The sequence below is a fragment of the Opisthocomus hoazin genome, chromosome 6, assembly GCF_030867145.1.
Source record: "Opisthocomus hoazin isolate bOpiHoa1 chromosome 6, bOpiHoa1.hap1, whole genome shotgun sequence".
NCBI lineage: Eukaryota > Metazoa > Chordata > Aves > Opisthocomiformes > Opisthocomidae > Opisthocomus > Opisthocomus hoazin.
Window position 1 is genome coordinate 64,802,608 of NC_134419.1, and position 27,613 is coordinate 64,830,220.

A 27,613-nucleotide genomic window follows, 5' to 3' on the forward strand; every position below is an offset into this window, starting at 1 on the left:
ATCATTTTAGGCCAAATCCAAAGACCATTTAAATCAGTGCAAAGCCCTTCATTAGCCTGAGCAAGCTTGACCAGGCCTAGAGACACTTGTTTTAGAAGCTGAATAACAAACTGGGATGTTTCAAGGCATAGGGATGGGAAGGCAACCGACTCGGGCTGTGCTCTGCAGAAAGCAGCTGACAGATATTTTACAAGGCAACTTTTGAAAGGAAGGTTAAATTTCTCCAAGATAAGGAGAGCTCCAGCGAGCTGGAATGCATCGCGACCTCCCCCCAGCTCATCCTATGATAACAGCTGTTGTGTTGGAAACCTAACGCTGATGAAAGAGTTAAAGGCTGGTTGATGGGCAATATCGGTGACACACCTCTGAATTGAGCATACTCCTGGAGTGAGACTGCGGACTGGTGTTACTCAATGAATAGAGGCCACTCCAAGGGAGTTTTTCCTTGAATAGAATGGGGTCAGGGAGCCGCTTTGGGGAACAATGGTTGCCACCGGCTAGCTGAATTTCTTACAATCACACACCATACCCCCTGATCAAATAGCTCCTTTGTCAGTCTGATATAAAAACATGTCATACAATGATGATCTGGAAGAATGACAAGAGCTGGCCTTTCAAAGAGATCAGAAGGGCTTGTTTTGCACAAAAAGAGCCCCCATCAGAGTCAAGACAGAAAAAAAATGGAGAATAAAAGGGGGTGAATGGAAACAAACAGCAATAACAACAACAACAGAAAAGAGGGCAAGTTGGAAACTTGGGTCTGGTTTGTTTCACAGCATCTCATGGCCACAGCAGCGCAGCACGGTCGAGTTGAATCTCTTTCGGTATGGACGTGGATGTCAGATTGTGCTGCCATTGGGTTCCCATTGTCATTCTGCACTGGGACAGAAGAAATTGCTGGATGGGAAAAGGTCACTTGGCCCAACGAATCATCTCCCCCCCCCTTCAAGTGTCTCAACACCATCTCTCTGCTTTCTCACTGTAGTTCTCTCCTCTGCCTTTCTAATACAATGTTCATTTGCTGCCTTTATTCTCCTGCAGAAAGTTCAGATTGCTCAGGAGGCTATTCTTGCCCATCTGTTCATATGAGTGGGAAAATGTCTTTATTCTCCCCCACTCCCTTATTAACTTTCTTTTTTTTTTTTTGTTTCCTGGAGTGTGTACCCTGTTTTCAACCCTCTTCCCAGGATTTTCAGGGACATAATTGAGAGTCTGGATGGAGAGAAAGAGTTTTTCTCCAAAGAATGTTTTAAGATGTGCAGGGAAGTGGATCCCTCTCGGCTACTTCCAGGGGAACTGCATTCCTACAGTATCTATCGCAGGAGTCCCAAGAGATGGCATTTACACACAATCATGACAATTATTTGCAAGCTAGAAAAGTTCAGCTGTCCTGGAAGTAGGAAGCTAGAGTTGCCAGGCAGTTTCAGAACCTACAAGTGTTTGAAAAAGCTCACGTTATCTTATATTATATAAAATAAGGAGTCAGGTCAGAAGAAATCATAGCATGTAAGACACTCAGCTCTTGGGAAACTGCTCCTAAAAATACATCCACAACAACCACAATACACCGAAGCTTTGCCCTGTATTTAAGTTTTTTTTACCTTTTTATCTTTTTATCACAGCGTTGTTTTTCTCAAAAAGAAAGAAAGAAAGAAAAAAACAGTGCTAAAGCTTCCAGAAGACCGTTACATTTGTATAATTAAGAATGCTAATCAGGAGGTACCTTGCAGTAGAGATAACTAACTACAGCCACTTTCATTTATGCTCAAAGACAAATAGCTATTTTCATCTAGGATTTCCTCATTCTACAATGTTTTATTAGCCCTTTTCTGCAATTTTTGTATAGAATCTGTTACACTGCATGTGTTATACTGCATGTTACTCGGCATATATTCATTTATAGGAAAAATACTTGGTAAACTATATTTATACAATACACCATTAATTAAATACATAGAACATTTATAAACACACACACAATACTGACATGTATAAATCAATTTAAATTGCTGCTGACCTGAATGGCTGAGGTCTTCAATTCCTTTACCTAAAAGTCTATATTGCATAAAAATTAGGGTCATAATTAATCACCTCTTCTCCTGAAACATGGCTCTGAAAAGCAGTGCAGCTGGCTGAAAATAATTAGGCCACATTCTGAGTGCAGGCAAAATAAAGATGCTTAGAAGATACTGGTTACAACTCTCTGGCAGTTTAAGTTACAAGGCAATTACTAGATACTACCAGTGTATTTGAGATGGTAGAGGAAAAACAGCCCTGTTGTTGTGCTGATTGTGAAATGATTTGGAATGGTAGTATTAAAGCTCATGTCACAGCAAAGTAGTGCAAAAGGCAGATGAGTCTCAGCACGTGTAGCGTTAAGCGTCAGAAGCTAGATGCTGAAAACAGTATTTAGGCACCTAAACAAAATGACTTTTCCAGTGGTGTTGAGCACCCAACAGCTCTGCTTGACTTTCACAGCTACTCAGCAGGCAGTGGCAGACAGACAGACAACCGACTTTGAGTTTAACTGTTAATCTGTAAGGCACGTTTTGGTGCAATGGCTTGTATTTAGGATTGCTCCGTCCTCCAGCTGGAAACTGCAGGTAGCACAGAAGGTGACAATTCTGTTCTTAAATGCGATGCACCCCCGCTGGGACTGGGTGATGGATGATACGACCTGAAGTGAACGCCTTGTAAGTGGTGAGTGGGTTTCTGCAGTGACGGTTTTGATCTCACTATCATCGGAGCATACCAAAACCTCACCATTTTGTGGTCAGCTGAGGCTGCATGAGAAGAAGCTCTTGGCATGGCATGCCATTATCTTCTGGCTGGACTTTGCAAGTCCAGTTTGACTTGGGAGAGTGTTGATGCTTTTTAGGGCGAGCTATAAAATCCCCTCCTGGGGCTCAGGCCTGCTGGGTGGTGGTGATAACCTGCAACTTCACAACACCTTTATTTTTCTCAGTTAAACCGCTTTGCAGTGGTGGTGCTTGGCTTTCATTGGACATTTCTGTTTTGTGGTTAGTCTTGGTTGCTGGGTTTTCTTTATTATGGAAGTTCTGGATGGGCGAGGTGGGTAATTTTTGTGTTGTCTTTGGGTGATACCCTGTTTTGGGGTAAAGCAGCGTAATTCTGTTAAATGCAGTGAAACTTGTTTTACAGCAACCTCACATCTGGCCCTGAGACATTGGACAACTCAGGGAAAGAAAAAAATACATTAAGGAAACACTAACTGCGTGATGAACTATTCCAAATATTGGAAGGTATAAAAGTCAGGTTGCTCGCACACCTTAATTCTGTCCCTTTGTCAACAGGCGGTACAATCAAAATTTAAGTGACACTTCTGCCTTCCTCGGGCTGCTGGCTCTGCTGTGGTGAATCTCGCCTGTTCAAATTTCCAGTGAACCTTCTTGCATTCTCCTCTGGTTCTTACCCTGCAGTTATAACCTCGATATTGGGAGCAAGCCTGGAAAATTTCAGAACGAAAACTGAAACCTTCCAAAAGGTAGGAGCAAATAAAAAACAGAGGATATTTATATAGCAACAGCTGGACTTCAGCTTTAATAATATATATTTTTTAGAGCACGTAGCAATTCAGATCTGATACAGGTATTCCTGCATGCTTCTGTTAAATCAAGCCTCTTGCCAATAACACAATGGGAGGCTGGTACACTACATTAAAATATTAATTACCAAGCCCCTTTCTTTTGATGGGACTACTAAAGATACTTCAGATGGATATGTGAGAATTGATCAAAGATTTTGCAGGTTGTTGCCACTGCTCACTGGGCATTGCAAACCAAAGACGAACCTGACTCCCATGAAAAAGATACTGTGTTTTTACAAGCAATAAAAAAACACTGGTCACTTGATTGCTATGGGGATGGATACAACTAAACTGGGCTTTCTTAAGGCAGAGAGCACGATCTAAGAGAAACAAAAAAAAGACATGGGAGAGGGAGGGAAAGAGCGAGAGAGAGAGCTGAATTGATTTCAGTCTGTTCAGGTCTAGCTGGAAAACACAATGCAGCGAAACGGTCCCTTAGTCGGCAAGCTTCTTTTCCTAGGTTTTTCCCATGGTTTGAAGTGGAGAGGGAGGGATGGTATTAGAAAAAGTGCGTGAGAGAGAGAGAGAGAGAAGGCTGTAGGAAAGGCAGAGAGATGAGAGACATCGTTTGGAAGGGTGCAAAATAGTCCATTCCTTCAGAGAAGTGGAAAACTTTGATGTCCACATCTCTGGTTTTAAAGTGGCAGTGTCAGGTTCAGGCTGAAAGGCCCTGGTATTTGAATCTTTGTTTGTGCTTGCGCGTGGGACTTTGCCTGTGCACACACCTGCACATCCAAACACCTGCTAGGGAACCCACGCAGCAAACGGGCCTTGCGCTTCAGAAAACAAGCAAGTAGATGGCTGCACTGATTCCTTGTACAGAGGTTTGTGCTGAAAAAAGAACACATTCGTATGTTTGTGTGCATGGAAAGAGACATAAGCAACAGGAAAAAAGTGCTGTGGGCTTTACCCCTTTTAAAATGTTGTTTTCTTCCTGGCATTACCAATGTTGTTATAAGGCTCAGTGTGTTACAAGGCTCATAAAGTCTAACAGATGAAGAGGCACAGTTACAGGTGAGTAGAATAATCTGTGCAAGGCATTGTGATTTGTCAGTCATCAAATACTAGTAAATTCAGTTTCAAGAGTCACAACTGACCTCCATATGTCAGAAGCCCTTTCTTCTCGGCAGGGGCACGGGCATCTTGCACAGCCTGGCTGTTTTGTCCTTTGAGATGCATTTCACTATAATGCTACTAACGATTCAGACATACTAACAGGGATAAGTCCACTGCAAGCCTGGAGAAAAAGAGAAAGAACAGGACCAAATTTATCACCGGTGGCACTCAAGTGAATGCTGGTAAGAGTTAATCAGGAGTGCAAGTGGCTTTTTCTCCTTTCCTCCCTTCCAAGAGCAGAAAGGTTTGCGCCCATGGTGCAGTTGAGAGGGCTCATGCTCTGCTGGGCAGCAAGCTAATCTCACTGGAATCTGCACCCAAAAATTGCACCAGGCACTAACAGGCTGCAAAAGCATAAAAGGCATTTGAGAATTAAGCAGAGTTTCAGATCAAGCCAATGACAGATGTAAATGTTACTGTGATGGTCTTGGACTGTGAAGTCTTGGTATCTAGCAAGAATAGAAGCATATGTGCATGGGATGGCTTGTGGGTCCTGATGGGAGACAGACAATGGATCAATTTATGTTCAATTGACAGACCTCCTTTACTGGAGGGGGAGATTTTGACTTGAATCCCTGGAATGTCGGCATTTTCCTTCCCAATACTCATTTTCAGTTTAAATAGATAGAGTGAAAGGCCTATTTTCATGGCAGGTGGGCTAGAGCAGGGAGGTTTTAATGACTCTTTATTCTTGGATTTATAATCTGACACGCTGTATGCACATGTGTTTGTCACAAAACTGTGTGAGGTGCCCACCACCCATCCACGCATTGTCCAGCAGATGTTAAAGCCATCAAGTGTGTTTGCTTCCAGTTCCAATGGAAAACATTCTCTATTTTGGGATGTGGGATTTTTTTTTTTTTAACTGATCTAAACAAATAAACAAAAATAGTCTTGGAGAGATAGGACTTACATGATCATAAGAAACCTGTGTAAATGAGGATCGAAGGCCTGTTCCCTGACCCATAAAGTGGTTTTGTAATTAGTTGTTCCTGCAGTTTGTTGTTGTCGTCATCACAAACCCCAAGGTTAGGCTGAGGACTATTTAAAAATCACGTGCACTAGCAATACGGGATATCTAAACATACGCTTACTGCAGTGACAGAGCATTAGTTGCTCCTTAGAATAATACCTGAGAGCCTGCAGCCACAGCAGAGGTCATGTCATGTGAGGCACCATAGCAGCATGGAAAGCACAGCAGTTTCCCCAAGGGATTTACAGCTAAAGGCCCCAGACCCACACACGAATCTGCTAGGTGAGACCTTGCACATGTGTGGTGCTCCATCGCAGGACCAGGACCTACAGTGCATGGACAGGGGGACACCTTACTCTATATTGTTTATATGTGTGCTTCATTAATAAGAGGATAGAGGGTAAAACTTGCCTTATGGTTTGGCATAAGCTGAACTGAATAGAAATAAAGGCTGTTTCTAGCACCAGCTGGATTCCTGTCACTGCACTATAAACTTCTTAACTTCCGATTGATGAATTCAGTGTTTCAGTGATGAGACGAAACAGAATCAACCAGCGAGAAATAAAAAATGGCAGCCTCCTGATTGAAAAATCCTACTGTGCAAGAAAGGACTACTAGTAAAATGTTGCCTCTGGCTGTAGGGAAGAGAGAAGGAAGCCTAGAACTCTAGTAATTCTGCAAATTTGTAATTGTTGCAGGTAATTAGGCTCTGTCTTGGTCTCCTGGTCAAGGCAGACCCAAAACTGCTTGTAGGATTAGGTTTTCTCAGTTTCCTTGAGCAAATTATTACCTTGTACATGATATGACAGCGGAGCATCCTCCAAGAGCAAGGGATCCCTCTGTACCCACAGGCACATGATGAGCCAGGACACTGTCAGACTTGCTCATGGCAGGCTAGGAACTGCATGAAGTAGCCACCTAGGTGGAAGGCCGATGCAGGATGAAACAGTATCATAGCCACCGCTACACTGAGGATACTCTTCCATTGCTTTATAAACACTCCAAAAAGTTTTGGAACAACCCTTTGAATGAACGAAAACTGAGCTGAAAATCTCTAGAAACAACTTTGTAAGTTTTGATCTTACTCTCAAAGAAGCCAGTGGGTATTTGAATGTTTAGTTCCTCAGGCTCTAAGTATGAAAGGAAAAAGCCCCTAAAATATCTTCATAGGTAGCCCCTATAAAAGAACAAGATTCAAAAGCATTCCTTCAGGAGATCAAGGACGGTCCAGCCTTTGAAGCCTGAAGGATTGGGAAATTTAAAGATCTTTGTGGCAATCATATTGTGCCATTAGAAATCTACCATTTGGAATTGTAAAGCGTTTAAAAGGAATGATTCCAAATTCCACAGCTGTCTGGTGAGTGACAACTTGATGTGGCCTGGGGGGGAGGAAGAAGGTCATTGTTGGGAAAACAGTTAAAATGAACATTTTCTGAACAGATGCTTTAGATAATACTTTGATAAATGAGGTTAAAAACAAATAAAATATTCTGACCTACTTCCAGAAAATAACAGATTAGTAAAACAAAACAAACAAAACTCAAAATGCAAAGACAAGAAATAGGTATATGGCTGATACTTAGCAAATAATAGAGGATTGTTCAAAATAAAATGAACAATAAACAGAGTTTGAACCGGCAAGACGAGACAATTCTGCTGGCTATGGGAGGTGATACATTTTTTTTTATTGCACTGTGGTTTCCCCAAGCAAGAGAGCTTCTGGAAAGCTCGGCTGTTCATTTTGATATAGTAAAATATTTGAGAATCCATTTTTATCGCCTTTTTTGCAAGCCATTCAAGCAGCTCAGCTGCTGATCAAAATACAAAAGCATTGCATGTGCCCAGCAAGTGGATAATGAAAACGATCCCCTCAATTCAGTATCTTTGTCAGCAGAGTGTAGTGAGAAAAGTAAACAAACAGCATCACTGATGACAAACTGATTCATGGAATTGTTTGCTTTCATAATTTTCTGCATAATTATGACTAAAAGTCCCGATCCTGTGGCTGCCGAGAACCTTGTAGGGATGGCTGCTGGCTGGGTGCCCTTAGTACTCATTAAAAGCTCCTTGTAGATGTGGTTTGGAAGCATGCAGAATAGGGTCTGTTTGGATTATTTTTAAGGTAAGTTTTTTCCTTGGCCTTTAACAGAACCCATACCAAATAGCTGCTAATCCTGACTCCTTCTGGTAGACCTTTTATAGGTAAAACCAAATCAATATGTATAATTTGGGATAAAAAGCAGAAAATTTACCCTCAAATTCAGCATAACCTTTTAATTTTATCCTCTTTAATCCTTTGATAATTTTTGTGCTTCTCCTGCAGAAAAGCAATTTTGCTAATCACCTTTGTGCCAATCCCTGCATTCCTGACAATAGCGTGAACAGCTTCCATCCAAGTCTTTGATGTGGGAAAGACACACACACACATATAATCTGAAAACAATTCAGCTCCTTGGTTCTCAATGGTGAGCACTCTGCTTTAATAGAGTGCAAGTTCCGTGGAGGTTTCTAATCCTTTCTGCCAAACAGAAGAGACACAGTCAGGTAGCACACCTTATTCAGAAGTTAAAATAACATGTTACTTGCTCTCAGAGAAAATCAAAACAACTCAAGATCAAAAACAGATTCCGCCAACCCTAACAGGATAGACTTTCTACTCAGATAACTCTTGATCTAAGTGTGTAACAAGTAACCTGCTTTAATCCCTCAAAGCGATGGTGTTACAGATAAGTACTGTAGTAGCAGAGGAGGTGTCTTAAGTTTCCGAAATACACAAAAGCATTGGTTGGAAGGAAAAACAAAACAAAGAGCTGTCCACATGATTGTGTCTTTAGGTGGAAAGGTGTATTTGAGGGCACTGCAAACAATAAAACCCCTTGAAGACAGAAAAAAAAATTGACGGGCAGGTACTGAAATGGTGTTTCTTCCACACTGCATTTCATTGCCTTACACTGTTAAAGCACAAGCTTTACAGGTATAAGCCCCCCAATTTTTAGCTTACAAACCCTGCAATCCATGGTGCTACTTCAGCACAGAACCCTACCCCATTGTCTAGAGTTTCAGAGTGGTCATGGGCCATGAAAGGATTGGTATCTTTGACTGTAAGATTTGGGAAGGATACATTATTGACTTTATACTGCACTGAGCACCTGCACAGAGTCCTTTATTAGAGTATGAACAATGCAATGGAAATAATCATGCTACACATCATGCAGTTTTAGTAGTGGTTCAGAATCTTCCTTGGTTCTTGCTCCTGCAGACACCAAGTGCTTATGTACTTACTTTGGCATTGCTGGGAAGACTAAAGCCATTGGGTTCTTATCCTGGGGTGCACAGCTTCGACAGCTCCACAGCAGTCACAGTAGCTGAAACTATGCCTGAGATCACGTGTATGCAGTTGCATGTCCATTTCTCTTAAAAAAAAAAAAAGAAAATAATGGATTATATTTATTTTTTGGGCAAAGAATAATTATTGTTATTATGTTGTAAGGAAATAATCCATATTAGAAAACAATGCTACATTTCAGAGCAAGATAACATAATTTTTTCTTCATATTACTCTTTGTGTCCCATCTGGAGTGTATTTGACCCTCTTCATGATTACTACATGTGAACACATGCTTCATCTTAGCCAAATATTTATAGTTGTTTATACCTTGGTCACAAATTGGAGAGCATCAAGGCTCTACTTCTACAGGTGCATTTGTCTATACCTTGGTCCTGGTATCCCAGAGGGTCACACTCCATGTGTTACTTTGCTCACAGGCTCCTCCTGGGCTGCACCAAGTAGCTTCCTTGGTAGGCACGGGCAACAGACTGGAGACTACTGTACACTGGAATATGGGTGTCACATAGCGCAGGGAGACATGCACTGTGCAGATGTAGACTCTGTAGAGCTAAGACCAGAAGGGTCCCCATTGACTGTCTTCGTTCACTATCACAAGTTAGGACTTGCCAGGTCAATTTCTGATTTAAGTTTTAGTAGTTGTGGTCTAGCCAGGCTCTCTTGCTAAGAGAAAAAAAATCTGATAGTTTTTTTAAAAAAATCCAGTAATGGTGACTCTACCATAAATCTCGATAAGCTGTTTCAACAGTTAATTTTCTTCACTACAAAAGCATGCTTTATTTATGAATTTGTTTCCCATCACCTTCTGTCAAGAGATCTTATCTCTTTGTCTGCTAAATTGAAGATCCTGGTATTATGAGATTTTTCTTCCTGTTCCAGTGCTCATAAGGTATGATCACCTCACACCTTAACCTTCTCTTTAGAAAGCTAAATAGACTGAGCACTTTGAGTCTCACTATAAAACATGTTTGACAGTCCTGTAATCATTCTTACTACTCTTCTTTGAAACCCCTCTAGTTTTTCAACATCCTTCTTGAAATGTTGGCTGGACAAATTATTTCCAAAGCAGTCACAACAGAGTCAAAACCAGAGGTAAAAGAACCCCCCAGCTCTTGTTTGTTTCCCAGGACAGCACTAGCCCTTTGGTCACAACACTGCAGAAGGAGCTCACGTTCAGCTGATTATTCATCTTAATGAAGTCTTCATGGAATTGCAGCTTTGGAGGATAGAGTTACATCCTTTCAGTGTGACCTACATTCTTTGTTCCTAGATGTGAGACTTTACATTTGGCTTGATTGAAATACATACGATTTGACTATGCCTTAAACTTCACATAGGGGTACGCAGCCATAAGCATCCTTTGCCTCTTGCCCCATGCTTTGGCCTTCTACAAAGCTTTGCCAATAAGGATTTCAGATTTTTTTTTCAGGTTGCTAGTAAAAATATTAAGTAACACAGGATCCATAAGCTGTCTCTGTGGGATCCTACTAAAGAAAGACCAAATTGATAATAAATCTGTCTTTACAGCAACAATTTAAGACAGAGAAGTCATTCAGCTTTTAATAATGTTTCAGACATTGCTGAAGTCTATCACAAAAGAGCTAAGTTTAATGTCATCAAAAAGATATTAAACTGATATAAAACTGCATTCACACCAAGTTGCCATAATATCATGTTAAGCAAAATTTGTTGTATTACCTCCCTTTCAATTGGCTGCTTAAGTCCTGTACCAGATGTGCTGTTACTCCACCTGAGCTCAAACTTGGGTTGAGAAATTTTTAATTACTTGGGCCATCTGATTCACGCATTATAAATGCTGATAGAACATTTGCTGCCTTCTGGAACTTCCCTGACTTCCAGGGTGTACTGAAACTTGGTGTAAATGGACCAGACAGTTCCTCAGCCAGCAATTTTGAACCTCTCAAATACAAAGCTTCCAGGGCTGGTGATTTAGTCATATGAATATTTCAGTGCCCGAAATGACCAAGACAAGATGACCTTCTGGAACAGGATGTAAGTATTGTCTAAAGGCCTGCAGGCTACGGTAACCTCATTATATGTTGAAATTTATTTTCCTACTCCACTGTGCAAAAGGAAATGTAGACAGCGGTGGGTAAGTGATACCTGTTCAAAGCACTCTAGGCAGATGATGAACTTCTTATAATTTATCTATTTTTTAATTTTAAGGGAGAAATTTCCCCAAGTATTTCAGGCTCCTGTAGAGTGGAAAGTACTATAAGAAAGAATAACACAACACTAGACTCATATTTTCCTCCTCCACTGTCAGTGGGAGGGCTACTTTGCCATTTTGGACCAGGATCCTTCTGCGTTGTCAGTACTCCAGGCTCCTGTGGATGGCAACAATGACTCAGTTATTATGAACTGTTCTTTTGTGGCGGTGTGCTTGTATGTATGTACACACACGTGTGAATTGCGAGCACTTTTCAGCCCCTGCTCTGTGGAGCCCTGGGAAGGAAAATGGACTGCACCACAGGGTCTGTGTGAAAAGCCAGCCTTTAATCCACAGTGACAGGGCCTACTCTTCTGAGGAGAAGACCTTTTCTTTTACGTGGCCCAGGAATCTGGGAGTGTTGAAAACTGCTATGCAGCACCAGATGACCCCCCGATGTCATTCCGTGGGTGACAGGCACTCCTGACGCTGCCCAAGGATAATTAATGAGCATTAACCACCTTGCTGTTCACCTTCCTTCACAGGGGTGCTGCGCCCAGCCAGGGTTGCTCCAGGTGGTGGAGCAGATGCTCTGGTTACCTGGGATCACCATCCTCACCATTAATTATTCACGTTATTAATGAATACGTGGCTCAGGTGACGCTGCTAATCCCAGCTCGAATACCGACCCGTGGCGGGGGGGGGACAGGGGGCAGTTGCTTCCGGGGAGTCCCAGCGGCTCCCGTTAATGAATTAATTCGCTGAGGAGGGTGGGCTCGGAGGCCCCGTACCCCCTCCCGCCCCGGTAGCCACCTCCTCCCCGGAGGGGGGGAGTGACAGGCAGCGGCTCCTGCCCCATGTGACTGGGGAGCGGCTGCCCCCGTCCATGGCCTGGCCTCCCCCGGGCAGCAGCAGCTCCGGCTCCCGGGGAGGAGGGGCAGGAGCTGCTGCTCCATGGGGAGGAAGGGCAGCCCCCGATCCCCCCAGGCGGAGGGGGGATCCCGGGCCGCCTCCCCCCCACCCTCCTCCCCCCTCCCCTCCCCGCTCTGGGCCTTACCCGAGGAGCTGCTGCTCCTCATCTGCTCCTACCTGGACGCGCAGGCCTTGGGCCGCCTGGGCCAGGTCTGCCGCCGCCTGCGCTTCCTCAGTAGCCGCGATCTCCTCTGGAGGCGCATAGCCCGTGGCTGCCTCAACTCCGGCTTCACCCAGCTCGGCACCGACCTGTAAGCGCGGCCTTCCCGGCGGAAGGGCGGGGGGGAGGCGGCCGCCGCGGCTGGGAAAGCCCGTGGATGCTGCGGCCTAGCCGGTTGCTAAGGGGCGTTCTGCGCTCTTGGCGTAGTCGCTAAGGGGTCCCCCCGCTGCCGTGAGGGGGCGGGGGGAAGGGGCTATTCTCGAAGCGCGGCTGCGCTGTCTTCAGTCTACGCCGAGAGGGGTGGGAAGGGCCGCAGCGCCGGGCCCGCAGCGGGGCCGCCCCTGGGAGGGGAGGGACCGCTTGTGGCGGACCCGGGGCCGCCAGGCCTGACCCCCGACTCTGTCCAGAAAGGTTGGGGGTCTGTGGGGCGGCCCTTCCTGTTCCCGCGAGGAAGCGGGCGAGCGTGGCGGGGTCTTCCCGGGCCCCCTCAGCGCCAGGCCCGGCGGGAGCGGCGCGTACGTGCTGGGTCCCGAGGCCCTCTCCAGATCAGCTCGGTCCCCCAGGCTCCTCCTGACGAAACACGTAGGGTCGGGAGCTTCGTACTGGGGGAGGTGGGAGCACGAGGAAACGGAGAGAGCCGCCGTGTGCTGGTGGGGTGGCTGCTGCGTGCCCTCACTCCCTCCCCACTTCGGAGCAGCGGCCCCTGCCACGGTCTCAGGGATGCCTCAGAGAAGAATCTGCAAGGGAGCAAGGCCTGGGCTGGTGTCTTGGGTAAAGGCTGGAGGGTGGGCTTACATATGTTACTAGGTGCAAGAGCCTTGGTGGCAGGAGGCCCTAGGGATATGTTTCTTATACTCTCCTGCTTATGGAGCAGCTTGCTGGTGTAGCTGGTGATGGCTGGCACAGAGAAGGTGATTCTCGGACTCTTCATGGCTTCAGGGTTTTAAAGTTTTGTAGGTAGGCATTGTTTTTTGGTTTTGTTCCTCCCCCGGCAGTTCAACAGCACATAATAAGTTAGGAAGAGGTGTGAGCCCTCTTGGCTCTACTGTGTGTGACGCCAGCATCTTTCTAGCTAAAGTGCTTTTGGGGCTTTGGCCTTGGCAGCAGTTGGTAAGGACGTAAAGATTTTGTTAGCGTACAAAATGCTACTGGGAAGCAGCCACACAGTGTGGGCATTCTTTGTTAGGATTTTAGGATCTATGAATCCATTCCCATGGCTACCCTGCAGCTGCCAGCCCAGGATCTTGTTTGTCATCCAGTGACTCAGTATTGTTTCTATAAACACTGTGTTGACATGAGTCAAAAAAAGGATGTCAGTTTTTGAGGCCTGTTTTGCTGTCTCATATTGCTGTCTTATCAGTAGCACAGACTTTGGAGAAACAATTATGGCTTCTATCACCAGGAGCAGAACTCGGGTGGCACTGAAAATCCTTGTGTTGGGTTTTCAGGTCAGCACTTCAACCCATTCAGTCTTCACAGCTTGAAAGTTAAGCACAGTTCTCTTGGAAGTCAGCAGGAATAAGCATTGCAGAATGTCTGTGTGTTGGACTCTGTCTACCATGATATATGATTTTTGTCTCCTGAGGAAATGAAGTTCTGTATTTTTCATTAAGAATAGGGTGATACTATGCTCCTTCAGTTGCAGGAGGGATCAGGTGTACAGCAGAGCAGGTGCAGCGTGTGTAAGGACCACCACTTCCCCTTGCAGAGGAATGCAGGTCTATAAACAGCTACAGAAGAGGTTTGCTAGGTCAGAGGGTTTAAGTGAAGGAAAGGCTGCTTGAGTATCATAAGCTCCCAGGGATTTCAATGCTGTTAGGTGTACTATGAACAGCGGTTTTTTTTGGTTTTTTTTTTTTTTTTTTAGTAATTCTAGGATATGCTTTTTTGCTGAGTCCTATTTTAAAGTTTTCTTTAAACAGCTCTAGTACTGAGTGCTGCTTTTACCATTGGTCAGCGCTGCCCTGGTCCTAGGGACTTCAACAATGGGTAACACACCAACTGACATCACAAGCTGGTTATGCAGGAACCTTGAGATAAAGCTGGAGGATGAATCCTTTAACGACTTTTAACTTCATGGAAGGTTTAGACAATCTTCAGTTCTTTGAAATAGTGTGCCAGATCTTATGGAGAATACCTGAAAGCCAAGCACTTGTTTTCCCTGTGTGGAGGTCCAGTGTCTGGGGGCGGTTGCAGGAGTTCTGCTCCAGTAGGGTAGACAGTTCTGGAAACAAATGAAAGACAAGGGAGTGTCTTTGCAGTAACGGGGAGTGAAGAACCAGCGTGAGAGCCTGTGTTGAGTAGTGATACAGCTACAAAATTTCTGTTTAGCTGAAGAAAAGTTTAATAGTGTCTGTGGCAGCCTGAGGGTTTTAAATAGCCACGTCTCCTCCATAGCACTTGCTCCTCATGCATGTCTCCAAGATCAAGAGCAATCCAAGATTGCTGCTCTTGCAATTGAGGGAGTAAGATTTGCAGAGAGAGGTTATATTTTATTTGACTAACAGGTACAAGCTGGGGAGGGCGTTGAGGTAAGCTTCTGGGCACGGAGTCTTTCTTCCTGATAGTAATTCTAAGTAGGAACCTGGTAGGTTGCTCACTGAAGGTTAAATGTGATCTGAGTAGGTATTTAAGCTAAAATATCACTGGGTAAATAGAATGGTGATGAAGATGATGGATAGCTGGACCTTCTTGATAACTGTGCTTTCATGGTGATATAGAGTAAGTCTTGAGTTTGTCAAGCGTGGCTTTGACTCGCTCAGGAGCTGAAGCTTCTGTTCCACATTCTGGATAACGTTGCATGAGGTGGACACTTTTTTGCTTTTAAGAGGTTTTTGTGAAATACTGTCCGCAATTGAGAAAACAAAGCCTGGAACTGTTTATGGTAAATGTACTTAATGAAATAACGTGCATGGTTCTAACATTAGATCTTAAACTGATGGTCCCTGGGAGGCTGGCGTAAGTTAAAAACTAGTCTAGGGAGTATTTACTGTTTAAAACAAAAAACCGTCTCGGAATAGTTTGATCATTTCTGCTGTTAAATGGCTTTTGATAAGCCATCTGTTAATGCTTTGTAAATAGAGATAAATTCGAGCCTGGAGTGTAAGATAGCTGTGAAACTTATCCCCCTGCCCCCACTTCCCCATTTTTTTTAAAAGGGTGATTAACTTGAAAATGACACCATTTCTTTAAAATGTTGTTTCTGTTAGGTATATCTTCAGATAATTGTAACAAGGAGATCAGAGGGAAAAGGCTTTAGCTTGCATGTGAAACAACTGTTTGCGTAGGCAGCTTGCTTATAAAATGTCTTTATGCTGACATAGGAAAGAGAGAAAATTTGTACTTTTGTAAAACCCTAGCTGTCAGCAGCGTGGAAAAGAGAAATAGTAGTATAGCTGAAACTATTTGATTTAATTTTTAAAGTTGTCTACTTCTCATCCTGACTATCTACCTTTAAAAACTGCCAGCTATGGTTATCTCGGGACACATACTTAGGCTTAAACAATGTTAAAATTGATTTGCTAGTGTTGTCCGAGGAAGATGTGGACTTAATCCCAGACACTAGCCGTTATGCTGAAAGGTGTATTCTCAACATTGACCACCTCATATTTGCCCTTTCTGGTAGATTCAGCTAATTGGGAGCTGTGGATGTAAGTGAAGTTAAGTATTTAAGGTATTGATTGAATTGTGCTCTTGCAGAAGAGGACAGATGTTTGCTTTGAGCAATGTTTCTGTACTCTTCATTGCTTGGTGGGGGGGGAATTGCGAGGTTCGCATCAGTGTGCATTACTGGATATTAGGGACAGCGGGGCCTGACTTGGAACAGTTCTTAAAACACATTTTTAGTGTTAAAAATGTGCTCTTTCTTCTCTGAATCAGCAGTGAGCAAATATTTAATAGAATATTATGTCGCTGTTATGGAAGTATAGAGTGGTTTTAGATGGATGTGGTTCTTGGCACCTGTCCTACAAGTCTCTATGTCAGGCTGCCACTCGTTGTGTATAGTCATGTTAATTTTATGTATCGACCTGTACTGTAACAAGACCTTGTCATGGGGATGGTAAAAAGATAGTCGCGATGCTGAAGATTTTTTGCTTCACTCGGTCATAGGAGCTGCTGAAGCAAGAGTCGAACCCTGTCTTCATAATGTAAGGTGAAGGAGTGTTTTTGTGCCAAAAATGCATGGCAGCATATCACAGAACAGTTAAGGCTTAAGAACACGTTCTGCAGCTAAACTGTAGCAGAGCAGTAGCTCAAAGCCTTTGTGGTTTTTGGTGAGTATAGTGATATTACAGTTGTGTCTGGTAGCCTGTGTCTGTTTTGCCAGCTGTTGTACAGGCCCAGCAAAGAGCAGTCTCTGCCCTGACGAGCTTGCTGCCTAAATAGCCAGGGTAAACAAGGACTGGGAGGGAAAGCAGAGGCAGAGAGATGTCAACTAAGCTGCCCTCTGTGCAGCAGGTCAGTGTCAGAGCCAGGGATAGCAGAGGGTGCTTTAAGCCTTCACCCAGTGCCTGCCTGCCTGTTGGACCACCTTGGACTGGGGAAATCAGAGACGCAAAGAGCTCATTGCAAGGTGGTTCTTTATTTGAAGAACGGAAGCAAGGAATAAAGTTGCAGCTGGGCTAAACTTATTTCCTCTTTGTTACAATAGGATTTTAGAGAACAAGTTAAAAGTTGCAACCTAAATAGTTGACAGCGTGCCCTTTGTAATATATTAATAGCTGTTGTCAAAAATACAGAAATGTTCCACTGCGTATTTTGTCTCTCCCTGTCTGCTGTTCTGCCTTGCCCACTAGGATCATGGTATATTCTCCAGTTCGGAGAAATAAATTCATTAATGGATGAATTCATCATCTTTTGAGTATTTAAGCACTTGTGTAAGCATTTCTGTGAGTTAATAAAAGCTGTGTTTTCTCCACATCTTAGAAAAATATATACACCTGCAGGAGCAGGAAATGGCCAATCTGTGCAAGTCAAATCCAAATGCAAACTGCAGCAATCATCGGAGACCTCTGCCTTCAGTACTGGAGGGGGAGGGAGTGTGAATGCTTGTAAAGCTGCTTCAGTTTCCTTCATCTTTTAAAACTTGTTTTATCAAAGTTTCATTACTTTAAGTCAGAAATCAAGTAGGTAATGAACTGGTGCAAATGATGCAGAAGGGAATACGCTGGGGAGGATATTGCAATAAAGGCCAAAGCCTGGAAGAGGGCACACAGCTATTGCTTTGTGCTGGAAGGGTCAGTGGTTTTTCAAAACTCCTGTTAGATTCGTTCTAATTCCACCTGAAACTGTTAGTTCTGGGCAGGACAGACCTGCCAGGACAGCTCCACAATATTAAAACTGCTTCTTGTTCTGGGAATGTGAAACTACTTGTAAGAGTTCTTTCAAGCCTGCCTACCCTTCCCTTAAAAATCTTAATGAGTTCAAAGTGGAAGAAGAATTTTCTCTATTTCAGGGCTTAGAAAATGTGTCCTGTGCTTGTTGCTATTGTCCCTGTAACCTGTATAAGTCAACTAGCTATGGGTTATTTCACTCTATCCAAATACTACCCTGACAGTCTACTCTTTCAAATCAGAATATACATGACAACTATTGAACGGCTGCAGGTTTTCTCAGATCTTCCCAGGGCTATGCATTTTTTGAAGCAGCCCAGATTTGATCTCCAAAAACCCTACGTAAGTCCCTGAGAAGGGCAAAATCCTGCCTGGAGTTTCTAGCTGTATTCCCATTGCAATCACTTGTAAGGGAGAGTGGTTGGCTCAGTCTTGGTGATCATGTTTTTTGGGGAAACTTGTGTAAAGGTGTGTGTCTCTGTGTGTACAGAAATTTGCCTACAGCTTTTGTTCTTATTGGAGTCTTTGACTTCTGCATGCAGGTGAATTGTTCACGAGAGCTGTGAGGCGAAGCAGTAAATCTGCATAGCCTGGTAATGTCTAACTGAGATAGCGTCGACACACCAGAGAAGGCAAAGAACAGCAAGAAATCAGTCTGCAGAGCTCTCTTCCATCTCAAAGTTGTGTGAACCCGTGTCAAACAGGATGGGGGGACCATAGAAGACACACTGAACCTGGCAATTTGCTAAGTAAGGCTCATATGCTAAAGGAATTCAGGTGGAATTTTTGTCCTGGAAGAGGCGTTTTGAAAGCTGGCTGGCTTGTTGAGGACAGCAACAGGAGCTCCTGACATAAATAGCTTTTCCCTGTCTGTTGGTGGCCCATGACTTGTAACTGCGCTGAGACCCTGCCGCTCAACAGGTGCGTCTCCATTACACAAATAAGCGCAGTTGGTCCCTGCGTTAGCCATCCCTGCCACAGGGCCAAGGTTGAAAGTGGGGCTTAGCTACTGTGACCTGTTTGTTCCTCTGTATGACCCTTCCAGTCGGGCCTGGGGCAGGCTGGTGACAGCTTTTAGGCAGACAGCAGGTTTTGTCCACAGCAGAGATTCGGTCGCAGCAGATCTCTGCAGACTTGCATTTCCAGATGAGCTCTTCAGCCCTTACAATGTAGCAAAAAGTGAAGGAGTTTGGTGGGTTAGGATGCCCCATGCAGCTGGGAAAATATACATTATGATGTGTTGGTGTTATCTTCTGTAACATTGTATATGTTGTTGCAGGCACCATTGTTTTGGCACATGCTGAAATTGTAGATGGCCAGTAGAAATCTCCCTGGGATGCAGTAAAGCACAGAAGCTCTTGCTGTGGCAGAAATACCATTTCTGGTGGCAAAGGACTTCAGCTTGGGAGGGGACCATGGAAGGCAAAAACCGTTGGAGGTGAAGCTTTAGGAAGAGATGTGCTTAGCCTCTGGCTGAGTGATTCTTTCTTTCATTGCTTTCTTTTGGGGCCCAGGCCAGCAACTGCCATAGTGGCTGAGGTCACCTGGGTCAGTGGTGCTGTGGGGGAACAGTCCCAGTCTCTCAGTTCAGCAGCTGGAAAGTGGAGTCCAGAAGGAATATTATATTTCTTTTGGTAACTCTGCCAAGAAAGAGAGGAAATCCATAATTTGAGCAAAATAGTTTAACTTTTTTTGTAGGGTGGGGTGAGGTGGGAAGGGGGAAATGAAAAATCCTTTATAATGGGTTGCTTGCAATGGCTTTTATCCTGGAGCGCTCTCTCAGGCTGTAAGAAATGTTCAGCTTCTCTTTCTTCGTGTAACAAAGTCTTTGTAAAGGGAGTTTCCATCAGGAGTACATGCAATCAGAAACATGCATTAGTTCAGGTCATTTATTGCACCACATGGTTTGGGATCCTGATAGAGTGTTTTGTTTGATTAATTGGCTAATAACAAAGATAGCCTTGCATGTTCTGCATCATGTAACTTTATGAGCTGTTGATAATTGTGACACCCTAGCAGATGTGGTAAAATGATGGACTCTAATACGCTTTTAAGACCATTTTGCTTGAGTTTCATTGAATTTTCACATTCAGTGTTCATTGGTTTCTTCCTCCTATGTCTCCTGTCATCCTTCTAGGATGCTGGGCTGTACTTCAGTGGCTTTCTGATGCAGCGTTGCGTAGGTCCTGGTAAAAATGGAAGTCTTTCTTCAGTGAGTCAGTCTTCAGCAGTCTTGAAGGTCACTGTTGGGTGGCTTCTCTGAGAGCATGAATGCCAAGATCTTGATTTCACAGAGCACTTAAGCATGTACTGTGGCTTAGTATTTTGCTGGACTGCATACTAAGAAAGGTCAAGGTATTCATTGGTTGGTGGATAGTGGTTCCACCACAGCATTTCACATAGCATTTGTCTTCATAAGGTGGGTTAGTCTCCTGAATCTTTGGATGTTCAATCCAGTTACTGAAGTGGGAGATATTTAGTTAAGTCAGTCACTCAGTGTAGATGTGTGACATCTGAAGATTGTCTCAGGTTATCATGGAATGATTCTTAAAGATTTGCATGTACAGAAAGTGTGTTGATCATGATTGAAGCAAAATGGTCTTTGTAGGGGAGAAAAGGATCTTTTTTTATCTAGTGATTAAGTTTATACGGTGATGCGCTTTTTAACTTTCTAAGATTTGAAAACTGCTCTTGCATTGCAGTGAAACTCATCACCTTTTTTGATGTATTCTGGGAGTTGCTCTGGGGGGTGATGTTGAGGAAGCAAATCAAATTACATCTTAGCACTTGATTCCGTCAGTGGGCTTGATTTAACTTCCCTTCTGGTATAGGGGATCAAATGTCTCTCACCAACACTTGAAAATCATTGGCAGTTCAGTCTCTGCTGCCCTGGTATTGGCAAAGGGGAGGGATGTGTCAGTCCAACTTCTACATCCCCTTTCTCATGGCCTCCATGTGTTCTATCCCCTTTCTTGCCTCTATTTTGAATAAATAAAATGTGTGGGAAATAAAAGGTGGATGTTTCTAAGACGTGTTTAAATGAGCTGGATCCAGAATTGCTATATGGAGGACACAGACTGGAAGAATAATGTATATATTAGCAGTAAAACAAACAAAAAGGCAAAACAAATAAAACCCCCCAACTCGCCACTGGACCTCCCCCATATAGTCCTCGCCCCTTCCAGACAGGAACTATTGATTTGTGTGAAAGAATGAGCAGTAACTACAATAGAGAACAGGTACGTGGGCCAAGCCAATGTGTGACTGTCTTCTGAAATTCCTCTTTCTGCAGCAGGAGGATCAAGGCCTGCCCCCCAACTGGAAAAGTGACCAGCAGTGTAAGATGGAGGCTGCTTTTTTTGACCTTGGTTTCACCTTTTTCGGAGCCTTGGAAATTACATCTACTCTTAGTAGGGTTTGTGCATTTAGCTCAGGATGTCTGGTTGGGCCAGTACACATTAGGAGGGGGTTGTGGCATGAGTGCGTTTTCCATCACTGTGCAAGCTGGTGACTTAAAATCTGTACGTGGGGAGAACTTAACTGAGGGTTGATTGTGGGGAGGAGAAGTGTTTTGAAGTAATGAATGGAACTGGATGTAGGCGGAGAGCCTGAACTCTGTCTGGGAGAGTAATAAGCAATGAGGAAGCTGCTGGACCTGATTCTTCAGTGCTGTGCATTCCTCATCTCAGACGCTATCTGGCCCCACAAGCTCCTGCAAGTGCTTTCTTTAAAAATGGAATTCCTTTTCTTGCAGCCTAGGCTAACTCTACAGTTTTGGTTGTGTTTTTTTTTTTTTTTTTTTTTTTTTTTTTTTTTAGGTTTAAGAGAAATAAAGAGCTCATAGCTTTCTGAATTCAGTTTTATTTGGTGTGGCTCTGCTGATCATGAACATATAGTTGCAAAGGTTTCTAGGGGACAAAAAGCTTTTCTGTGTGTGTTTTTTGTTTTTGTTTAAAATGGGTCACATGCCCAGGAATGCAGTGGAATTATAATGGTGACTAAGTGCCGGAAAGCATAGAAAAGGGGAGGGAAGGGTAAGCAGCAAAAAAGGAGCCTGAGGCTATGGCAGGAAGGCTGGGAAAATGAGAATCTGGCCAGGCCCCAGGGCCAGGTTAGAGATTCCTACACCCATTAACAACTACAGGAGATGTTTATTTACAGGGAGCTAATCTTTGTTCTAAAAACGACAGAGCACCCAAAAATCCCACTTTGGGGAAGTGGACTGAGAGCATGATGGGGATGGGAGGAGGGAACTGGTTCTGATTGGGCACCAGTCCCTGTCTCTCAAAGATCTTCCCTTCATGCTATGCGTCTGGGGACACTGGCTGTTGAGAAATGCATGGAAGGGGGATAAACTCTTGTAATCTAGTAAGTGGTTCACAACCCCCAGTTACAAAGGATATCTGCAAGAGTTTCTTCCTATTTGTACTTTTCTGATCTTTTCTACCTAAGCAGCTCCACCGAGGATATTGAATAATAAAGTTTATGATATGAGAAAGATGGAAGCTAAAGCTGCCTTTTTCCTCCCCTCTTTAATCAACCCTGGATCATGAAAGCAAAACAGATGTTCAACAACTGCTTGAACTGCGTATGTTCATGTAGACTCTAAAGAGACCTTGGTCCCAGGTCTCTGGTACCTACCTTTTGTCACCTCTTGAGCTGTGTTGCTCTTGGCTTGTCTCAGCTCATCCCAGTAACTTTGATTTGTATCCCAGCAACTGCTTATGAACTACATCTCTCTTTTAGTAATTTTGTCTGACTAAGTAGAGAATTTTTCAGTGATGTGGTGGAATTCTCTATCCTCTGGTGAGCTGCTGCAAAGGATAGTCCATCTTGGAGCCTGCGTGCATTGGGTGGTTATACAGATGAGTGAATTTTATTTTTAGTTTGAATGTATCTTGATTTCTAATTATTGTAATCTGGTTATGTGATTGTCAGGCAGGTGAGCGTCTGGAGCAGTTTCTTTACTAGTTTTCTGGCTAGACACGCTCTTCTGGCTTCTAGTTTCAGTGTTCTCCTGGCTAGTGTTTCTTCCATCTGTTCTTGTATGGTGGTGTCTTATCTTTACTGGCTTTCTTTGGTCTTTATTAGAAGAGTGATGTCCTGTTGTTCTGGCAGTTTCTTTCCGTGTCCATTTTGTTTTGATTACATTTTGTCTGAACCTGTGTTGCATGAGGTATACTTCATCAGGTCTTGATCGGATTTAAAGCTTGTACACTAGTGATCATCACGGATGGCTTTCTTTGCTGATAAGCACCCACTCTGCTCAGTGTTCCTTTCTTGTCAAGTCTTATGAGTGTGCTTGCTCTAGTGTGGCTCAGGCACCATCAGTGTCTGTCAGTTCATCATTTGTGGAACCAGAGTAAGAGCATACCTGTGATCAGCTTGATTGTGTTTATTGTCCATATAGCATCAATCCTGGTTGCTAATCTCATCTCTCTTCCTCTGTCTGCAGAGCGGCTGGCATTCCAGTGAAGGAAAGGGTGAAAGTGTCTCAGAACTGGAGGCACGGACGCTGCCGGAGGGAGACGGTGCTGAAATGGAAATGCAAGCAAGTGGCTCCTTTCTCTGCTGCTTTGTATTGTGTCTGCTGCTGTGGGGCCTTGGGTTTGCGTCCGTGCTCCTAAATGAAGTGTTTCCTGCTCCTTGTGATCCACGGGGTCTTACAAGTGATGTCGCTGGCCTGTTTTGGATGTTGCTGGCTAGCTGCATGTGGGGTAACTGGAGTTGCTGTATTGTCCTAGGGATTCATTCTGAGAGTCAAGAGTTTCTTTCTTCGTAAGAGCTTGAATTTGTCATTGTTCTGATCTGTGCAGTCCTAGTCAGATTTAGCAATCTTTACTACAGACTTCAAACTTACTATTGCTGTATACCAGGAGCAACTTCCTGTCCTGCTCTCACAATGAGCATACCTTGATCCCAGATGTGGACTTACGTGTTCCCTCAAAATGCCTGGTTTGTCTCCCTTGCTTTATCCTGGCTCCTGATTTGGATGTACAAATCTAGAGTGCTAATTGCCATTCTTCTACCTTTTGCTTCTTCATTCTCCTAACTTACGCTTCTCTCCTGCACTAACAAAAATGTGTATTTGACATCATGAGAGGAGATTGTTGTTAAATTCTTGATTGCAAACGTGTACTCAGCTTTCAAAGCAAAGCGTAAGATACGTCTCTTGTCTGAACAGCACATCTAAATTTCCAGCCTTCACATCGTCAGACAGAACGAAAAATGAGAAAGACTGTGGTTTGTTAACTGCTGAAGAACAGGGGCCTGCTACTGAGCTTTCATGCCTTTTTGTGCTGTGTAGATTGAAGTGGTGGATAATGTGCCACTGCTTGTCTAAAGTCCTGGGAACAGCTGTAATGAGCAGAGTGGTTTTTGGTGCGGGTTGTATACCTGCCTTTGAAGTGTTTGCAACCATCTGTGAAGTCAGGCTCTGTGGATGTTAGAGATCATTACTAAACCAGCTTGCCAAGTGAAAAGGCAAGGAGTGATTTAATGAGGCCACCATCCAAACTGCATCCTCTAATTTTCATTTATCTTGCTTCAAATTTGTCACTTCTCCTTATGAAAAAGCCATAGAAAAAGGTAAAAAGCTAAACTGCAGCAGGAGGAGAGCCACAGAAACTGGCTGTAGTCTAGGTAAGCTGGATATTCACTTGCTTTTAGAGGACTGCGTAGGAGTGGAGGAAGGAAGTGGAAATCAAAGTCCACCTAAAACTGAAGCTGCTGCTCCAAAGATGCCTCTTGTTTTTTCCATGCATATGATCAAGTCCCAAATGAATGTTATAACCTATGCTCAACTGCTTTGTCCGTGTGACTAAAAGCGTGTTACTGGAGATGAATGCAGGCAAGCAGGAGCCTTCTATCTAATAACCAATCTTGTCTTCTTGCTTATTTCTAGTTCCTCATAATGATGTTATGAGATGTGGCTGTGTGTAATGGCTCTGCTAACACAGGAAAATCATGACCTCTGAGGATGAATGATCTGCAAAAAAGAGGGAGACAGGTTTTTATGAGAAGCCCCTCTGCTTTCAAAACAGTTGTTCCTGAATAGTTTGATAACTGAAAGGCTGCTCTACTGAAAGGCTGTGGTTTTGCTCAATGTTTGCGTGGATATTGGTGCACTCGGCAATGACTACAGAGTGGAGACAATTTCACACATCCATGCCCCATAGGACGAGCCCCATGTCTCATTGTATCTGGCCTTGCCTTATCCAGAAGGCCTATTTGCTGATTCTCTCTGGTGGCTACGCAAAAGCAAGATCTTGAGCAAAGAGCTCACTGCCTAAGTGTGCATTGTAGCCTGTTGTCTTTTCTGTCTTTTGGTTTTGTTTCAAGAATAAATAAACTTGTGATGACAGACTTGATTCAGACATTGTTAGAGTGTCTCCTCCTCTTCTTGGTCTCCCAGGAAGTAAAGCATGTTTTCCACTAGTAACTTCAGTCTTCAAAATACAGATCCTTTAACTGTCCGCTGCTCTTGGCCTGGAACCTCTCCTGCCACTGTCCCATAGATAGCAAGGGCCGGAAAGGGTGTGTGGACTGTTCTGAAAGACAGGCAACACAAATCAACAGGTTGCTCTGCAGTTGTTTTTGGCTCAGCAGTAGAAGAGGTGTGAATGTAGAAAAATACCTCCTGTACACAATAAGCACAAAGTTCTTGGATAACTTCAGGCTCACCCTGCTGCTTTACATATCAGCATACAGAGAATGCAGGAGGTGGAGGACTTCCTGTCTGTAGGAAGACCTCTGTTATTTGATGTGGCCTGCTCTCCTGCTCAGATGCATGTGAAACGGTGGCAGCTTTGTGGTCTCTGGGCATCAGCAAATAATATGCAGGATTAAGACCAACTGTTTGCACGAAGAGCCTCATGTTGAAGGCTCTGTTGGAAGTGCTAGGCAGAGCTCGCAGATGTCTGGTAGTCTAATTCCTTAAAAAGTACAGGGCTCATGAAGACGGGTCAGGGAGCCCGAAGTATTTCCTGTCTAAACTCACTAGACTCCTGGCTGTCTTCTCTTTCAGAGATTCCTTGCTTCCTTTTCCTCAGCTTTTTGTTAGAAAAATGCCAGCAATGTGATCTGCTTTGTATGTTGCTGGAGAAGCTTCGCTTCTTAGCTGTGCTACTATATTAAGCCTTGCTTTTGCATGTGACCGGCAGCTCCAACTTCACGGTTTTCTTGAGTGGGCATTTGCTGTTGTTGATAAGTTTACATATACAATCTTTTTTTTTCTTTTTGGGTGTGAGTTTGGCTTGGTTTATTTTCTTCTCCCTACCCCTGCACCCCACGAACCTGCTGTCCCTTTGCAGTTTGATGCCCTGGATGGAGCTGGATGGCGAGTACCTCTACCTGTCTCAAGCGGAGAACATCCAGGCCTACCGGCTCTGTCCAGATGGTACAGGTTTGCAGCGTCACCCTCAGGCTATCTTCTCTGGCCACCAGGAGGATGTATGTCGCTTTGTTCTTGTCAACTCCCACATCGTCAGTGGAGGGGGGTAAGTTGGGATAATAGAGGAGCCCAAGGAGGGTGCAGTGAAGTTGGGAAGGTTTTGTGTAACTCCAGCTCAGAGCAGAGAGATCAGTCTTGCTACACAGAGTTCTCATGCTTGGCTGTGTTCAGCTGCTGCTGCACCCTCTCTTATCATTTGGTTCTGTCCTGCAAAAGCTTCTACTACAGCAGCGGAGGAGCTGACTCTCATGCTGTTGACCTTATAAAGTGTACTTTTCTTTTTTGAACCTGTATAGATGCCTACAGGATTGTTGAATCAGGACTGACTGATCACGTAATCCTGACTGATCTCCAATTTTTGTTTCTTTCCCTATTAGAGTCAGGGCAGCTAGACTGTGTTCTAATGTTCAAACCTGCTGGTTAACTGGGACCACAGTGGTGCATAAAGCTTTCTTGAGACAAGTATATGTTTATTAGACCTACTGATACAATTGTGCAGAGGGGGAAAACTGCCAAGCATTCCAGCACACACACACTTCTCCAATTAATTTTGCATTTGGCTGGACTTTTTCAATTACAGTAAATGACAGAACTGTTATTTATAATTTTTAGCTATTAATATACACAGCACTTAAGCAAGGATTTGGGAGATGCAAACATGGCTCTCTGCCCTGGGACTCTCCCCTGTAAGCTGTAGCCCAAAATTTGGGTAAAAATGAAGGCATGCATTTAAAATTCCAGTAACTGTTTTGGGTGATAAAAAGTCTAAATGCCTTTATAGTTCATTCAAAGCACTATACCCTGCACGGCTGTGCTGAAATGGATGAAAAGCTGAGGCTTGGACGTGGGTGAGAATGACCTCTCAGTTGTTCACTTCAGCCATTCAGCATCCAGCCAGGATTCTGGCAAACTCAAAGCAGTAGGAGGAGGAATGGCTGCTCTGCTAGTTTCTGCAGCTTAACACAAAGTGGAGGGAGGAATGATAGCCAGGAAAATTTTCATGTGCAGCAGATCAAGCTTTGACTGGCCAGATGTGGGATTGCATGAGAACAGATGATGTGTGAGGAGTGGAGAGTTAATAACACTGCATGAGTTTCAGCTCCCATGAGAGATCAGTCCTGGGCTTTTTGTGGCACTGCTAAGCACTGATGGAAGGTGCATGGCCAAGGGAGATGCAGTTGATACAGACTCCCTGCCTGGGGATTTGTTTTTCAGAGATGGAACTATTGTCCTTCACAAGATCCATGGCTCCTACAGTGTCAAGTTCTCTGCGCATGAACAGGAGGTGAACTGTGTGGACTTCCAAGGTGGCCTCATTGTTAGCGGCTCCCGGGACAGAACAGCAAAGGTGAGCAGTGATGTTCCAGCAGCTGCAGCAGCATGTGCAGAGGTGACCTCAGAGGTCTTGTGCCACGAATGTGTAAGTGTCAGCAGAACAGTTGTGAGCCCAGTCTTGCGTGTCTGCAGGAGGAGTGCTGGGTATC

At 44.0% G+C, this 27,613-nt stretch overlaps 1 protein-coding gene and 1 long non-coding RNA gene across 3 annotated transcripts in view; one reads left to right on the forward strand and one right to left on the reverse strand.

Annotated features, from left to right (window-relative positions):
* Positions 1-908: 908 nt before the first annotated feature.
* On the reverse strand, positions 909-12,391 carry LOC142361649 (uncharacterized). Of its 2 annotated transcripts, XR_012764286.1 has the most exons (4): positions 12,302-12,391; positions 8,979-9,109; positions 6,487-6,614; positions 909-4,844 (listed from the first exon to the last, which is right to left on the reverse strand). It is a non-coding gene; the product is annotated as an uncharacterized LOC142361649 (long non-coding RNA). The 2 variants fall into 2 exon arrangements; XR_012764285.1 differs by lacking the exon at positions 6,487-6,614.
* Positions 12,063-27,613, forward strand: part of FBXW4 (F-box and WD repeat domain containing 4) — a 62,698-nt gene continuing 47,147 nt past the window's right edge. Inside the window, exons 1-4 of the mRNA XM_075423589.1 lie at positions 12,063-12,435; positions 23,133-23,228; positions 25,990-26,175; positions 27,345-27,477. Coding sequence (XP_075279704.1) covers positions 12,167-12,435; positions 23,133-23,228; positions 25,990-26,175; positions 27,345-27,477 — 684 coding nt within the window. The 5' untranslated portion in view covers positions 12,063-12,166. The remainder of the gene's footprint in view (positions 12,436-23,132; positions 23,229-25,989; positions 26,176-27,344; positions 27,478-27,613) is intronic.